The following is a 16,513-nucleotide window of genomic DNA, read 5'->3' on the forward strand; positions in this document are numbered from 1 at the left end:
CCTTCAGTGTTAGACCAACTATGGCAACTCATCCCACTGTGAGTAATACACCTGTATAAATCTGCGTCTCTCCTTCTTTTTTCCACTTCAGAAATGTCAACAGGTCAATAATTTTATTTCACTCAGGTCTCTTAAGTCAATAGTTTATTAAAACAAAAGTTGGTTTTGTTGCTGAGGCCAAGGCCTAGAACCTTTGTTTAAAATGACTGCTATTAACATTTCTCATTAGAAAACAAAGAAGCTCAGTAAAAAGCAGAGATCTCTCAATTCCAGTGGTCAGCTTCTGATACTTATGCAAGTCATTTGCAAAAACTACACCTGATCAAATAACTTCAATCTTGCCTTTTTTCCTAATACAGTTGCACAGTGTTTTCTAGAAGGGTGTCTTTTATGCATATGTGCCTTGAACACTTTTGTCTAATATTCTGTAGCTGCACAGGTGATCAGTTCATCTTTTATGATTTTATTAAATATGCAGTGAATGTTTTGTCATCCAACAGTTGCTGTTTGACAACAATATTTTTGTGTTCTTCAACCACAAATGTCATACATTAGTAGTTTAGGACTCTTACGTGTACATTACAACTACAAAAATATCATTTTTGATCCTTATCAAGTTGTTGGGACAGTTGAACTGCTGACACCATAGCTGCAACATTTCCAACAACAGGAAGAGACCCAAACTTGCCTTTTAACTCATACCATGTTGCATAATCCTCTCTACCAATTATAAGGTTTCTCTTGATAATTTCAGGTAAGCATCACCCCTCTCACACCTTTGTGGCCCTCTAAAGTTTGTACATTTAAAATGTTTATGTTCTGGACTAGGTAGGATTTTAAATTTCAGAAGTATCCACACTAAGGGTGAGGATGAAATCACACACAAAAGTCAAGACAATGAAGTGAAAGACGACAAAAAAGGTTTTATTTAGAAATTCACAGTTTCTAATGGCACTACAGTTTTTGTAGTAACTCACTCCTGCTCAAAAATACTGTGCAGCTCTTCAGAGTACTCACAGAGAGAAAGAGAGGGAGAGAGAATAGAAAGAAAAGAAAGCACTTGACATATAAGGTAAAAAAAACAAAACAAACAAAAAAAAAGGCATGAGGAGTCATACAAAGTGCACGCTGAGCTCCTAGAATTTCTCACTGAGGGCCTTCTCCCTACTCGCTGTGTTATGGGGATAAGTAGATTCAAAGTAGTCTTTCTTATAACACAGACGCTCACACACATACAGGAGGTCAACAACAAAAAAAATCTCACATGCATACAGGTTTACACATACACACACAAACATAACATCATACACATTCATAAAGGATACAAAAAAAACCAACCTCATGATTTGCTCGGCTTGTGGAACATACAGAATCACATTAATAGTGTTCCAAATCATACCCATCTTTGCTGCATTCCCTTTATTTAACAACAATTTGTGTCCTTCTCTTCACAGACCACATTTATCATCTGAGGTGGGGAATAAAGTTGAAGAGCAGTGACAAGTGACTAAAAGAGTGAGCGGGTGCACAATGAGAGTGAGGATGCACAGAAAGATGAACTAGTCAAAAAAGCAGGCATGTAGACAGATAGAGCATTTTAAGCTCCTAATGGGAAAAGGTCAGAGTGGTTAATAAAAGCAGGCATATTAAAAATGTATTTTCTTCACAGTCACAGAAAAAGTCGTGCAATGGGGTCAGAGGCGACCCTGGAGGATGAGGATATGTAAGAGAAAGAAGCGCTGTAGAAGCTGGTCAGAAGATGTAATGAGGCTCTAATGGGAGAGTTAAGAGTTAGAGGTGAGTTCTCTGTCTCTGTCAACAAGTGCACAAGTCCAACCACACAGAGCCAGTCAGAAACCGCATACATAAAGAAAAAGATATTTTAAATTTTATTATTTAAAAACAAACAAAAAATACCTCTTATTCACGTCTGGACACCCTACATTGTGTTTAAATATTAAACTGAATTTTATCGTAGGTCAGTCATGAAAACATGAAGAAGGTGAAATTAAAATCAGTTAGTTCATCCAATAAAGATGCTGAGGCAAACACAAAGAAGACGGTACAACAGCAAACACTCACTTTAGTCCTTTCCACTACGTCCATCTACCCAGCAGCTCTGAACATATACAAAAGCAGCAGTGTGATGATCCTAATAAACATGCAGTCTTCTCAATCAATACCCTGTTATCTTAGATACATAGGCTGCTGCAGGACATGTGACTGTCTGACATTTCACGCTGAGGCAAACAGAACTGGGGGCTTTTTTTAAGGTCAGAGCCCAAAATAAAGTCTCTACAGAAAAAAAAGAAGAAGAGGAAGAGGATGATGTCCATGGTTGAGCCATCCACCATGACTGTGTCAGTACCGCTGAGTATATTTCACTGTAATATTTCTATGTAACATACTCACATGGATAAACTACTGTGACACTGCAGGATTGGAAGACTGGCAAGCCAGCACCTATTTTAGAAAAATCTGTAGTCTTTTAAATAAATAAATAACTAGATAAATAAAACTGGACTGTCAGACTTGACTGCAGGGTCCCAGTAGAGTGTGTGTGTGAGAAAAGTGTAAACATTCAGCTATGCTACCCTGTGTCCTACAGAAAACATTACCTCCATACTGGCTGTGAGAATAATTCAAACAAAGCACACCAGTATCAATAAGAAGAAAAGCATGGCTCAGTTATGGATGAAAGAAATAATAAAATATGAAAGAAAAAGAAGAAAATTCAGCTTGGCTCTGACCTGTCCGAGCCCACTGTAATATCTAACCATCCTCACAGTCACAGTATCCACTGTAACAGCACAATTTCTCTTCATTTGGTGTGTGAGCAAGCTTTTTGGACCCAGCCAAACTAACAGAGTAGGTAGAGTTCATAGAACATTTCACTGTGAACTTGTAGGATCTGTAGACTGCTGCTATTGTATATGTAATACGATGTTTAGTGGGACACTTAAAGTGAGAGGACTAACACATTCAGACAGTTTCACACCATGCAAAGTTAATTTCTTCATTCAGCTCTGACTGTTGGTTTGGAGCAGACTGACCAAGACAGAGGAAGTCAAAGAGAGTGAGTTTGGTGTACATGAATGTTTAACACTCTGGTCCCATACATACACCTGCAGTCATGTTAGGATACAATACTAAGACAGAATGGATAAGATAAAAATGATGGCAATGATGGCAGAATGAAGACAGAAGGAAATAAGGATAAGAAAAGATGTTTGTCATGCTCCACAGTTTTCATAATGATACATATCATCCCAAAGGAGCAGCCTAATACTTCTTGATGCTCCCTGTAGGTGAAGGAACGTAGAGTTGAGGCCTACACCTCTCCTCACTGTGCTCAGAGTCGGGGGGGTGGGGAGGGGGCTCAATGGTGCTCAACTGTCATGTCATGTCATGACAATGTGCTTATCCATTAGAAAAAACATCTTGAACACACCTCAATGGATTTGACTTGTATTAATGTTTCACTCCCCACCACAGTGTCTCTCTCTCTCTCTCCGCCCACACCAGCAATTCTTTCAATTTCAGTTTTTTTAGCATTAAAAGGTCTACAACAGATATAAAGGCACGTAACCGTAAACAGGTCTTTGACAGGAGTGGATAAGGACTGGATGATGTCGAACTACTGCTGCCATAGCCACTTCAGTTCCACGGTGTGCCTGGGTGCTCATGGGAAATGTGGTTCTTTGGGATGCAGTAAAACCTCATCTCCTCACAAATCTGCTACCATATAGGTGTGTGTGTGTGTGTGTGTGTGTCTGTGTACGGTTGTGAATAGAAAGTTGTTTAAAAGTGTGAGTATTTCAGACATGTCCGGTGACGGCTGTCACCCCGATGGTCCCGACACTGATCTCCTTGTTTCCCTTCATAAGCTGCTGCAGGCTGGGCAGAGAAGCGACGCTGCCCCCAGACATGGGCGGGAACTGCAGCTCGGTCTGTCGTGACTTCCGCCGCTTCACGGAGCGTTTCTCCTGACGGGACTTGGTGGGAGGCTGCTGGATGGGGAAACCCAGGCTGTGGCCATTGCACAGGCCGGTGGAAGGGAAGGTGGGAGAGGGAGGGGGGAGGCGGCTCGTGTAGGACTCCTCAGAGTGGGTGGATGAGCTGCAGCTGCTGGTCTCTGAGGGGGACTCCTTAGAGGTGCAAGTGGGCAATGGTGACACCTCGTCTGTGGTGGGAGGGGGAGGCGGCGGTGGGGGAGGAGGAAGAAGAGGAGGAGGAGGAAGAGGAGGAAGAGGAGGAGGAGGAGGAGGAGGAGGAGGAGGTGGAGGAGGGGGTAGGGCAGGGGGTGGCGCAGGGAGGCATGGGTGGAAACCGTTGCACTTGGGACCCCCGTTTGTGAGCGAAGCAAAGGGACCGGATGCCTTCAGAGTCTCAACCTTGTCCAATGACTTTGTTTTGCAGCGTTTTTTCTACAGAAAAACAGAACAGAGAAGAAGAAAATGATTAACAAAACATGTAAAGAAAGCCAAGATACATCTAATTATGTAAAGCCACATTAACCACTTTTGTGCTTGACACTGAGGTGACAGAAACGGGTCAGAGAAGGGTGGGAAAGTTTGATGGGGAATGATGGAATCTAGGATTTAAAAGAAGCAAACAGTACTAAAACTTTTCATCCAAACAAAGTATTTACAGCTGACCAAAGTACTGTGCTGTGATATTAGTCTAGACTTATTAAAACAAGTCCACAGTATCAGCAAAGAAGTGGTTAACAGACACATCAGGTATGTGGAGTGGGCTGAACACTCCCCCAGCTCCTCAACGCACTTATTGTACAGACTGAGTGACACTAGAAAACAACACAGCACTTAAAGTAAGGCGGCCGTCACAGCCAACAGCAGCAGTCGGAACAGACACTGTACCTTTTTCTCTGGAGAAAACCTTAGAGGTTCTACAATGTACAAGTCATCTGGACCTACTGGGGAGGGGAGAGAGGGGCCAGGTTAATGATGGAATGGGAAACAGGAATACATACATGTAACAAGCATGACGTGACCTTGCAAGTAGTTTTAATAAGTAAATCATGGTCTAATGTCTGCACAGAAGACAGCATAAATTATTTGACTAAAAAAGAAACTAGTATGAAATCACAGGAAAGTATGTGTTATTTTATTATTAATTACTACTTGCAAATGTCTACCAGGAGCCAGCAAAGCATCGTGCTCTATTATTACACTCCTTAAGCCTGCATGTGGACGCAAGCTGGCAATGACAGCCTCTCAGCCTCAAGGGCAAACTCTCACACACACACACCACACACACCACACACACAGACTCTCTCTCTCTCACTCTCACACACACACACACACACATACACACACACACACACACACACACACACTTGAGGGATAATGAACAGCAGAGGGAGTTTAAGGTTTCATGAGTCAAAGACTTTATTCTTTTATTGCCTGCACCAGCCTCTCCCTGTAGGATTGTGTTGCTTGAGGCACCAGCAACACCAGGGATATCAGCTAAGATATAAGCAGATATAAGCATGGCAACATGTGAGAGGAAACAGCGGAGATATAGACAGAAGGAGAGTCGGAGGGTCAAAAGAGAGAATGAAGAAAGAGTAGGCAATGCTTGGGTGTGGATAGTTATATGCGGTAAAAGCTGCAGCAGCCTGACGCAGCTAGCCTGAAAGGGTCTACAGTAGCGATAACATGATCTTTGCAATGAGCTATGACTGTAGTATCAAGTATCAATGCTACTTATGTTTTAATGGCAAAGGCAGAGGGAGAAATGACAATAGACAGAAAAACAGAGAAGGCAGATTGGATGAAAGATTTATTCACAGTGTGTACATGTGTGTTTTTAGAGGGAAGGGGGGGTCTCTTACCTTCTGTGGAGGACAGGTGGAATGACTTGGAACGAACCAGTGGACAGGTAACTCTGCGCTTTAGGCTCATGTCGTCATAAGAGGAGAAGCATCTGACAAGGAAATAATGACACTGACATTTGTAAAGTATTCACGTTGTCTTTTTTACAGCCTCCTACAGTTAGTGGCAGGACAGGAGTGATAGCACCACACAAGAAGATAATGACTGAAATCTGGAAGTGATCCAATATGTTCCATTCAAAAGTAGAATCATAAAACTGGGTATAGGGGATCAATGACAGATCTGGTAGAACAAGACTCATAACATAAAATATCATAACATAATGAATCAAAAGTCAAGCTTACAGAGACAAAACATCCAATTTACACAAATAGACGTTGTGTGCGACAGACCTTTTAGGGCTGGGATAGTGGTTGCTCTTGGGAAGGGCAGCAGCAGTGGTGCTGGGGTTGGGAGAGGAGCTACGGCAGCACTGCAGACACAGCAGGAGGCCCAGAGACAGACAAAGAACCAGAGAGACGACCAGGTAGCTCTGACGATCAGATACCTGCAGAGAAAAAGAACCAAAATAAAAAGCTGTTGGCAGCTGCCTTACAGTCAGCTCTACCCAATGCATTTAAAATACATTTTGTTTGTCATAAAACTTTGTATTTAATCCTTTAGGTGGAAGCACAAGCTTTCTCAGCCAAACAAGTTGTAACAGTTTGCTCTCAGTGAAGCTCAGTAGGGTGTTTTCCTGTGAAGTTGGCCATTAATCATGGCAAGTCTTCAGAGTGGAAAAAAAAAAGCTAATTCTGGGAATGACCAGTAAAAATATTTGGCATTACTGAAAGTCATGTTTGCTCGGTCCACATGTATTTGTTAGCTTGAAATCAAACGAACCAAAATGTTGTGTAAATCTCATGATGCACTTTCTCTATGAACAGTAAATGGGCTAGTTTGCTAGAGGATGTCCAAATATCAAAATACAAGCCACATTATCCCCATAATTAGTATTAGTTTTCTTTCAGTATTTCTCTGTTCAGTTTCAAAGTGTATTGTGCAGCCCCATTTCCTTTTGGTCTGTTCAATGTCAGTATGACTTCCAACACTGTGCTGCTTGCACTCCAACCAGAAATTAACAAAATAATAATAACTTCCTGATTCTGCTTTGTGTAAGGGATGGGTGAGGTTCAAACTGACAAAGTCAGCTAAAGAAAAAGGAGAGTCTGTTTAGTATTGTCCTGCAAACAACCACTGGTATTAATACATTTACTTTTCCTCAGAAAAATGAAATTGCTAAATTGCACATTGAACTACACAAATTATTTGCTTGATTGCATATTACAGTGTTACCTATCAAACCTAATACAATAAACAGACATTTCTCAACTGGCTGAAAATGGCATGTGAACCTGTAATCACAGTGTAAGCAATAGACAAAACAATAGCAATCAACAATATGGGTGAGGTACCTCTCTCTGCAGCTGGCTGACTGTAGCAGTGAGATTTAACATCAGCTTAGTGACATTCTCCAGCTGACTCTGCAGGACCTGGATGGAATCTGTCTGTTTCTGGTCCTGAAAATATACACACAGGAGGCAAAGGGCAACAGTTCGTCAGTTGTCACTCAACAGTATCAAATACACACAGGTATTTATACTGTCCATGGGTCAACTTTTTTTTTTGCTCTGACTGACTTAATACAACCTGCTCTTCAGCAATGCGGGAGGTGTTCTGCAGTTTGATGATGGTCTTATTGAACGCTCTCTGCATCTCTTCCATCTGTTTCCGGTATCTGAACGAGACAAATGCAAAAACCAGTTAAACATTCTAAATACATGGCCATATGATTCTACAGAGCAACTTGTAGCTCTGTTATAAAAAGTTACATGCAGTTGTTATTACTACATAATTGTCATTGTGTCCAGTGGTTTCACCTCTGGCTGAGTTCTTCCAGGTATCTGCTGGACAGACTCATGTTCATCTCCAGAGCTTTGATCCTGTTGTTCAGCCTCATGAACACACTCTCCTTCTGACTGGAGCCATGCACCGCTCCCCCATTCAATAACACGCCATTCCCATTCACTGCCCCCCCATTATAATCACCCCCGTTCTGCAGCTCTGCATAGAAGTCTGTAGCTGTTCGGTGGACGTTGCCATTCCCATTAGTGCTTAATAGGTCCTCGTCCACCGTGTCTTCAACCCGATGGGGCTCTCCGGTCTGAGTGAGAGAGTCCCCTTGCTCCCCGTGAGTCTGAGAAGCCTGGACATTGCGTCTCTGTGAGTCCCCGCTGTCTGTGCCTGACTTTACTGTGTCTGTATGAGTGTCGGTCAGTGGGACAGCTGTTGGCAGTTCAGTGGGAGGGGGGATAGAGTCTTCGGGCCTCGATGCAGTGGGAAGAGGCTGAACAGGCTGCTCCTTGACAGGAGGAACCACAATACCAGGAGAGGCTGTCTCAGAGGAAACAGGCTGTGGGGGAGAGCTGACAGTAAGGGTGGGGGTGGCGCTGCTGGCCTGTTGCGTCTCTGGGATGGAGACTACTTGAAGGGGTGGAGTGGGGACTGGGTCCAGGGCTGCGTCTTTGATGGGAGGCAGCAGCTTCTCCTCATTGGTGGGGGTCGGGCGTGACAGAGAACTGTGGATGTCTGAGAAACTGCTTGGAGGGATGGTGGAGGTTCTGCTAGGCTCTAGGAGGATGTTGAGCTCTGGAGTGTGTGCATCAGGTGTGTGAGTGTTGAGATGTGTGTGAATGGCGTGCATGTCACCCAAAGATTTGCCCTCATTCTGGACCTTGACAGACACCTCGGGCTCTGGGGCTTTTTCTGTGAGGGGAAGGACTTCTTGTGGGGGGGTGGGGACAGGGACAGGGATTTGTGGCGGTGTGTGCATGAGGACAGGGGTGTTTGCATCAGGGTGCGTCTGTATTTGGGTGCTCAGCTGCCTCCTCCTAAGGCTGCGGAGTCTCTCCTTGGCCAGCCGGGCGGAACACCAGCGATGGAGCAGCTCCGGCAGGGTGGCCATGCAGGACAGGGACAGCGAGGAGAAGTAGGAGAAAGGACAGTATGTCCGGCTCTCCCACTGGTTCCTATCTGCCTCCCTCCTCGTCTCCTCCTCTCCCTTCTCTTCCTCCTCCTCTCCCTCCTCCTCCATCAGGGTGACGGTGGACTGCCTGGGCTCTTCGTCCTCCTCCTCCTCTACCAGAGTGACAATCTGCCTGTCCTCGTGGGAGTCAGATGAAGAGGAAGGAGGCGTGGAGGAGTCACTGGAGACATTAGAGTCCTCCTGGGTCGCAGAGTGTTCTGGTTCTGCAGATGCCAGTCTGAAGGAGACGCACGGATACAAACTTAGAAGCATATACAAAGAGAGTGATTGTTTTTTGGAAGGTTATAGAAGAAAATTGATGTAAAACAACACCAAACCTGTTACTCATCCTTTGTGATACATAAATCAATTCACATTCATAAATGGTTCATTTATCTTTTATTGTTCTTACTCTGCAGAGTCGTGTGGTGTTTCAGCTGCTTTAACTTCTGTGCTCTCCTTCTTTTCAATCTCCTCTGCTGTTGTGTTACCTGGTATTTGGGGAAAAAATAAATAGATAAATAAATAAATTCAGATGACTTTGATAACACTTCACTGCTGTTTTGACCCACATAACTGCCAAGTCCCACTCTGATGCCCTTACTCTGCGGGTGTAAATTGGAAGCAGACCTGTAACTGTGGAAAGCCAGTAGTAAAAGAGACATTTTGTAAAGTCTCTCCTTTGGCAATAATTGGAAAGCTGACTTTGTGGATTCCCCTTTAAATAAGTTTGTTGTAAAAAACTTCTCTTCTTAATGTAAGAACTGGGTAAAATCTGTGTTCAAGCAGGCTTGGCCCTTTAATTCAGATGCCACTGGGGAAAAGCTGTGTAAGAGAGTCATTTTGTTGCAACTCCCTGTGTGGTAAACAGAGCGAGGAGCGGGCTTGGCGTCACAGTCCTAATTCACCGAAGCTCTCTGCCAAGAAGCAAAACACAGATAGCCAAAGATCTGCTGAAACTCTACTGCAGACCTCCTGCCAACAGCCAAATAAACATCTGGCTCTCTCAGCACATATACACATGAATGTTCAGGCCATGCATATGCTCACACTTAAGAGAGGGAAATAAAGTGACCCAGTTTTAGAGGCAGTTAATCTAAACAATATGTGGGAAGACGGGCAGAACAGTGGTTAGACACGAGGGGAGGAAAAAGGCAGCTGAACAATGCGAGTACAGCCAGAGTGAAGCAAGAGAGAAAAAGTGTTGAATTCTTCCATACAAATGTGGAATAATTACAGAGGGATTCACAAAAGGTCTGTGAAAGAATAAGCCATCAATAAGCCATTCCAATTCTCTGTCTTTTGAGATATGTGACACACTGTTGCTGCATCCACAGAAGAATTAGAAATGACTCTCACTTTCCTCCTATTGATTGAACTTTTCCACTTCAGTCAAGTGTAAAATCGACAGTCCTGGCATTTCCAGTCAGGCTGCCATGTTCAAAAGTGAAATGTGTATTTAAAAAAAAAAAAAAAAACTTAATTTATACATTATAATACCTACAAACCACAACTGTCACTGAATCAATCAAATGCCCTCAGAGATAAGTTTGTTAATGGATCAAACTGGATGGGTGACTTGTGGAAAAAAACGTCAGTGTCAGATTTTGATGACGCCAATGTGGAAATGACTGATTGTGCCATATCGATAAACCAGTTGTACTTCATAATGCCCTGTGACGCATTGTGGCTGCTTACAGAAAGAAAAAGCAAATGCATGTCAGGTCCTTACTTTTCTAATAAAAGAGAATAAGTAAAGAGGCTGATGACTAATAATGCTGGGTCGGTTTCTTTCCTGAAACATACACTATATTTAAACCTGCTAATGCACATCAAGCATCTCTGCAAATGTAGTCTTGTAACTGGCGTGTAAACTAGTGTGCAAGCTACTTACAAAACTATAGATTACAGAGTTCACTTCACCCATAAATTATATGGTAGGTTTAGTTTAATTGTTTATTTAACGGGTCAATTTCTCCAGCAGTTCAGTAAAGTTAAGTGATTATATATATTTCAGTATCAAAGTATGAAGATATGATCTGTTGGATCATATCTATGTCATCTGTAACAGATGTCATAGATATGATATTTGACATAAACAGGAAATCAGAGTCAGAGTCTTGTTGTGGTAATTGGAGGCGAACAAATCCTTCTTAAAAAGCATTCCTTACATTTACACAAGCAAATGTCAAGTTTGGTATAAAACTGATAATCAAAGCTAGTCTTCAGCAAGCAACTTATGTTTGCACCAATAACATACAACTAAATAAAATGAAGGTTTTTAATCAGTACCATGCCAGTGAGTCAGGAATGGCACTAAATGCAGCACCCCACAAACACATTTCTGGAGACTCAGAGTAACTAGTATTTCAGGGATGAGTACCTCCTGTTTCTGCTCCACCCTCCAGCTCTGGCTTGCCGCCCAGCACGTTTGCAGCAATGTTGTTTACCATGTTTAGGATGGCATCTAAAGGAAAATAACACACACAATGAAGTTATTTTCAAAGACCTGTGGTTTAAAAAAGAACTGTCAGGCTGGTTGAGGCCAGTCATATTTCAGTGAAGCCACAGGCTTTGGCATTTCTTTCCTTTTTCCTTGACTCTCTTCTCTGACGCTGCTTTTCTGACCTGCTTCAACATTATTTCCTCAACTTCACTTTTCTGACATGAACTTTCTTTTCCAGCTTTTCCAACAAGAAAAACAAGTTTCATTTTGGTCTCCATTTTCTCTTGCTTGGTTCCCTTCTGAGTCTGCCCATCTGCTGTTTTTCATGGTTTTATGGTTTGAGCCTTCAAGATTTGTGTGTACAGTTTTTGGGGGTGTATGTGTGTGTGTGTGTGTGTGTGTGTGTGTGTGTTGGGGGTGGGGGGCACCAGTTCTCCCTTTAAGTAATTCAGGAGACAGAGGGGCACCAGTGTGTTTGCGCATATGTGTATGTGGTTAAAAAGAAAAAGTCTGCAAGCAGCAAAATTTCTGCAACCAAAACCCCAGTCTACGTCTATGTGAATGTGTGAAGCCAAGTGGGTTAAAATACTGAGGAAACATTCACCACTGCCTCTCTAGGAATGAATCTATATCTAACTGAGCCTGAAAAAGGCACAGGGGTTTCCTTAGCTTTCTACACCAACAACTGCATGGAGCCAAACTGAAAGGAAATCTATATCCTTCACCTTGCACAAGATTATGATTCTTTGTTCATGTGCTGTATCAGAACTCATCAGTTTTGGTTTTGTTAAAGTCCTTGAAAATGTTTCCATATCTGCCCTTTCAAAAAATCCTGTTCTGTGTTCTTAGTCATCCCTCATTTAGTTAACTTCAGAGAATTATCCAAAACTAAAACACAACATGGACCTCATCATCAGCACAGTTTATCTTGTCTTCTTGATATTCAGCTGTATTGTTATGGCATATTTTCTGTCATTTACTCTTTGTTAGTGTAGCCACATGCGCACATATACATTTGAGTGTGTGTGTGTGTTTGAGTGTGTGCACATACTGGTTGCCGAGCCAAGCAGGTTTTTAGAGGCCTTGTCTTCTGATGGTTGGTAACCAGGAGGATAGTCTGAAGACAAAAACAAAGCAGGTTATTTCTGGCACAAAACATGGATCCACTAAAACTACAGACATTAAAACAAATTGTTCTAGTTGATGTTATGCTTTTATAGAATTTTACAATGAAATATCACACAATCTTGCCAGAACTGAGGAACTGATGATGGAAACTCAGCAGCAAAAGGCCAGCTGATATTAATAGTTAACTCAAGTCCAAGGTATTTGGTGGAGGGTGAGACTGTATTCTGACTCTCTACTCCCCTGTGTAATGATTAGTAGTGCATGTATTGTTCTGCCAGTTGAGGCAGCTTTAAAGTATTTAAGTAAGTATTAATTTATTTCCAAATTTATGTTTGTGTTCATGCATCTTTTATTAGTTGAGTAAAGAGCATAGATTTGCAAACAATGTTGAAAAAAAGAAGTTACCGCCTATCACTGCCTTACCATAGTCCTCATCCAAGTACTCCAGTCTCTCTGAAGGGTACTGAGAATCTGCGATCTCCTCATACTCCTCCACCATGCTGGTACCAAACACCCTACACAAAACACACACACACACATACTGTGTTACACAAACAAACCTACCCACAGAAAAGGTTAAAGGTTATTACCACACAGTGAGAGGTGGGAGGAGGTGGTAATTTTTTTTCTGGGGAAAGGCAGTTCTTTAAAAACATGCTCGGATCAGAGGAATTTAATGTAATGTAATGAAAATAGTCAGCATAAGTTATTTAAACACTGTGAGGGTTGACACCTAGGCTCTTAAGAAGAGCTTGATAAGTAAAAAGTTCATATGATCAATATTGTGTTTTCCACCATGCTCTAAGGCAGATAAGCTCCAGTCCCTATAGAGGCAAGTTAAAGTTTTCCAGACCCCTCACCCAGAATATGTGGAGGAAAAAATCAACTTTGACCCTCTGGAAAAATGTGAAAGAGGTTTTAGCGGTACAGCCTCTTTGATCCCTGATAACAAAACAAGACCCTGATGAGACTAATGATCGGGGACAGGCATGTAGGTACGTGTGCGTTTGCATGACATAAGAAATAAGTTACCAAAAAAAAAAAAAAAAGAACTTACTCTGTGCCTAAAACTCAGCACATTAAACTCACACTTATACTACAAACATACAAAAAAGTAACAAAGCATTTTTACGTTTTTACTTAATTCAGTTAATCTGACTGCAGCTTTAACTCTGGTTGCCAGTGTAAATGTGAAAAGAAAAAAAAAACACGAGGGATTTGATAGGTCTGTGCTGCCAACAACCACTAAGAGAATGAGAGAGTGAACAAAAGATCAACATTTCTTGTACAATCTAAAAAGGACTTTCTTCTCAAAACATACTGCAGCATAGTTTCTGACATTTAAGTACAGTATGGTGTGGACTGAGACACTGAGGTCATTATTCAGGACAATAAGACCTTGTGTGCAGGACCTTTTTCACCAGTGTAAAATCAAAGTCAAATGACTTATTGAAAACTGTTTCTGGCTGAACAAAGCAGTGTGTGGTTTGAAGTACAGATGCATCCAATTTCCTGTTATCCCCCAGTGTTTCCATTTCCTTCAGAATAAATGGCAGTAATATTAATAGTTCTTCTCAGTAAGTTGCTCTGCAGTGGAACTAAACCTCTGAAAGATAAAACACTGTCTTTCTTTACCAAAAACTTTATCCCAATAAGTTCAGTACTTACATAATTATTATTATTATTATTTCTATTAAAAGATACAGAACAGGAAAGAGCTATTTTCTATCTTACCTGATGAGACTGAGAGGACAGAAGTGCTCCGAGCCAAAGTGCGAGAGGAGTTCAACCTGCAGGGAAAATGGACAAACTCATAAACTGAAAATATCATCCACAACTTCACAACAATGCCAGTCCCACTCCATAAACCCATAATCCACCAAACACGTGAAGATAAATACTAAAAATACCAAGTGCTGACAAAATAGCTTGTGTGCATGTTCTACTTGTTTAATAATCTCTCACATGCATTAAAAGGTGCTCTGCCAAAGGCTCACCTATTAAAGTACAAGAGCATTACAAGAGTGTGTTTCAAAGCGCATCATAACCTCTGACAGAGAGAGAAGAGTTCTAACCTTTATGTACTTGATGAACATCTGATGCGAGAGGAGGACAGGAGAAGGACAGAAGGAGAGACATAAAACAAGAAAAAGAAATCAGTAAGGACTGATTCAAGCTACAAGCAGGTCAAGCATCTGCTTACAGTTTGGCTCTCATAAGACAAACACACTGCTGACATGATCTGGATCATAGTTCTGTAAAATTCCACAGGCAAGATACTATAGAGATAGATAGAAAGGAGCAGAAGCAAGACACAGGGACAGACAGGGGGATAGACTACCTGAGGACAGGTGTAAACATCAGAACAAGAGTGTTAAGCTGCTTAGATCAGAAGAATATAATCCTGAAACTTTCTAGACAAAATCAGTTTATATAATAAAAGCACAATTATTTCATAATAGAACACATGAATCACAGTAAGCACCCACACAGGACACCCACCAGTCACCACATAAAAAGGATAATCACCTGAGTATAATTCAACAGTCTACACTGTGAATATTTTGTGAGCTACATTTAAGGTAAAAGTGTGAGGAGGTGTCAGCTCAGAAAAACACAGAGGCTTTAAATGAATAACAACAACACTTATTCAAATGAATAGTCTAGTATTATATATCTATGGACAATAACATTTCTGCAACACTAAAAAAAGACTGGACACCCAACATATCATTTACTCTCACTAACAGACACCACGTTTTAGTCTTTAGTCAGTCAGAAGGGACCACACACTGAGTGACTGAATAAATAACAACAACACATGCAGCAACAAGGAGACCACGTGTGTGACTGAACAAAAAGAGAAATGGACGTCCATCCACAAACAACTCGCCTTGTTTATTTATGCTGAAACACACACTGAAAGGAGACTAATTTGGGTGAAATTGTGGATGGAGAGATATGGACAGCAATGACTGTAAACTCTGGTTTATAAGGGAGATGAGTATCAACTGAAACCTGGGTGAACAGGATTATTAAGTAATACTTTCTCAATCATGGTACACCATACTATTTTCCTGCTTGTAATACTAATGGTCCTGCATTTGGAGGTAAAAATCAAATGTTTAAATGAATCTTTGTGAGCACAAGACAAACAACTGTAATCCTTTGAGGTCACACACACACACATACACACACCACACACACACACATCATTTAATCTCCATACAGTCATAAAAACTGGCCCAGATTACATCAGACTCAGTCCAACCTGGTCCAAGTACTTGTAACACCCTAATCATAACTATAATCAATCTAATTGTGATATGTATCAGCCCTTTAGGTTTAGTTAAGTGTAACTCTGTCATGAGCACACACCCTGACAGTCATTCGCACATTTCCTCACCCAGTCAAGGGAGGGGGTTATAGGCACCAATGACAGCATGGCTAATTTATCATGAAGTCATAAGAAAGGTCCCCTGGCCATGTATGTGAATGTATTTGCGTATGTATATTTATATACTGAGCTACAATTACGAATGAATAAGCTGATTGTTTATGTTCCTTTCCTTACGACATAAATGTTCTGCTCTGGCAGTAAGGAGAAAAAGGCAGTACCTTCACATATTTAGCATAAAGCTGCTCGTCCAGTGGGAAGCTCTGGACTATACGCTCATCACGGGCATGGAAAGTACCCAGCTTTACCCACTTGTTGGTAGGATATCTGCAAAGAGAACAAATGAAGCATAAGATGTGTGTGTCTGAGGGCCACATGGTGCTTAAAAAGAAATTTGGCACGTTCTCAAAGGCTGGGTGTGAATGTCACTGTACTCCATATGACTAGAGGTCTGTCCACCCATACCCGAGGGTGGAATTTATGAGCTGTGGTGCGAGATGACGCTGGAAATAAATCCTGATGGTGAAATCCAAAACAAAGACAACACCAGTTCTGACTGTACCAAAGTTAGAACTGATAATGCAGGATGAAGAAGATTTTTAACCAGTAATGATGTGGTT

General features: G+C 41.7%; 1 protein-coding gene across 4 annotated transcripts in view; it reads right to left on the bottom strand.

The window, feature by feature from the left end:
• Positions 1-903: 903 nt before the first annotated feature.
• Positions 904-16,513, bottom strand: part of suco (SUN domain containing ossification factor) — a 39,644-nt gene continuing 24,034 nt past the window's right edge. For 2 of the 4 annotated variants that reach the window (XM_018670162.2, XM_018670165.2), the window contains 14 exons: positions 16,115-16,220; positions 14,572-14,592; positions 14,231-14,286; positions 12,920-13,011; positions 12,420-12,485; positions 11,306-11,389; positions 9,335-9,413; positions 7,778-9,160; positions 7,548-7,635; positions 7,313-7,417; positions 6,251-6,405; positions 5,858-5,949; positions 4,881-4,936; positions 904-4,427 (listed from right to left, as the gene is read on the bottom strand). In XM_018670162.2, coding sequence (XP_018525678.1) covers positions 3,819-4,427; positions 4,881-4,936; positions 5,858-5,949; positions 6,251-6,405; positions 7,313-7,417; positions 7,548-7,635; positions 7,778-9,160; positions 9,335-9,413; positions 11,306-11,389; positions 12,420-12,485; positions 12,920-13,011; positions 14,231-14,286; positions 14,572-14,592; positions 16,115-16,220 — 2,992 coding nt within the window. In that variant the 3' untranslated portion in view covers positions 904-3,818. The remainder of the gene's footprint in view (positions 4,428-4,880; positions 4,937-5,857; positions 5,950-6,250; positions 6,406-7,312; positions 7,418-7,547; positions 7,636-7,777; positions 9,161-9,334; positions 9,414-11,305; positions 11,390-12,419; positions 12,486-12,919; positions 13,012-14,230; positions 14,287-14,571; positions 14,593-16,114; positions 16,221-16,513) is intronic. The other 2 variants (XM_018670163.2, XM_018670164.2) reach the window with 2 other exon arrangements.

This window comes from Lates calcarifer, linkage group LG17 (assembly GCF_001640805.2).
Source record: "Lates calcarifer isolate ASB-BC8 linkage group LG17, TLL_Latcal_v3, whole genome shotgun sequence".
NCBI lineage: Eukaryota > Metazoa > Chordata > Actinopteri > Centropomidae > Lates > Lates calcarifer.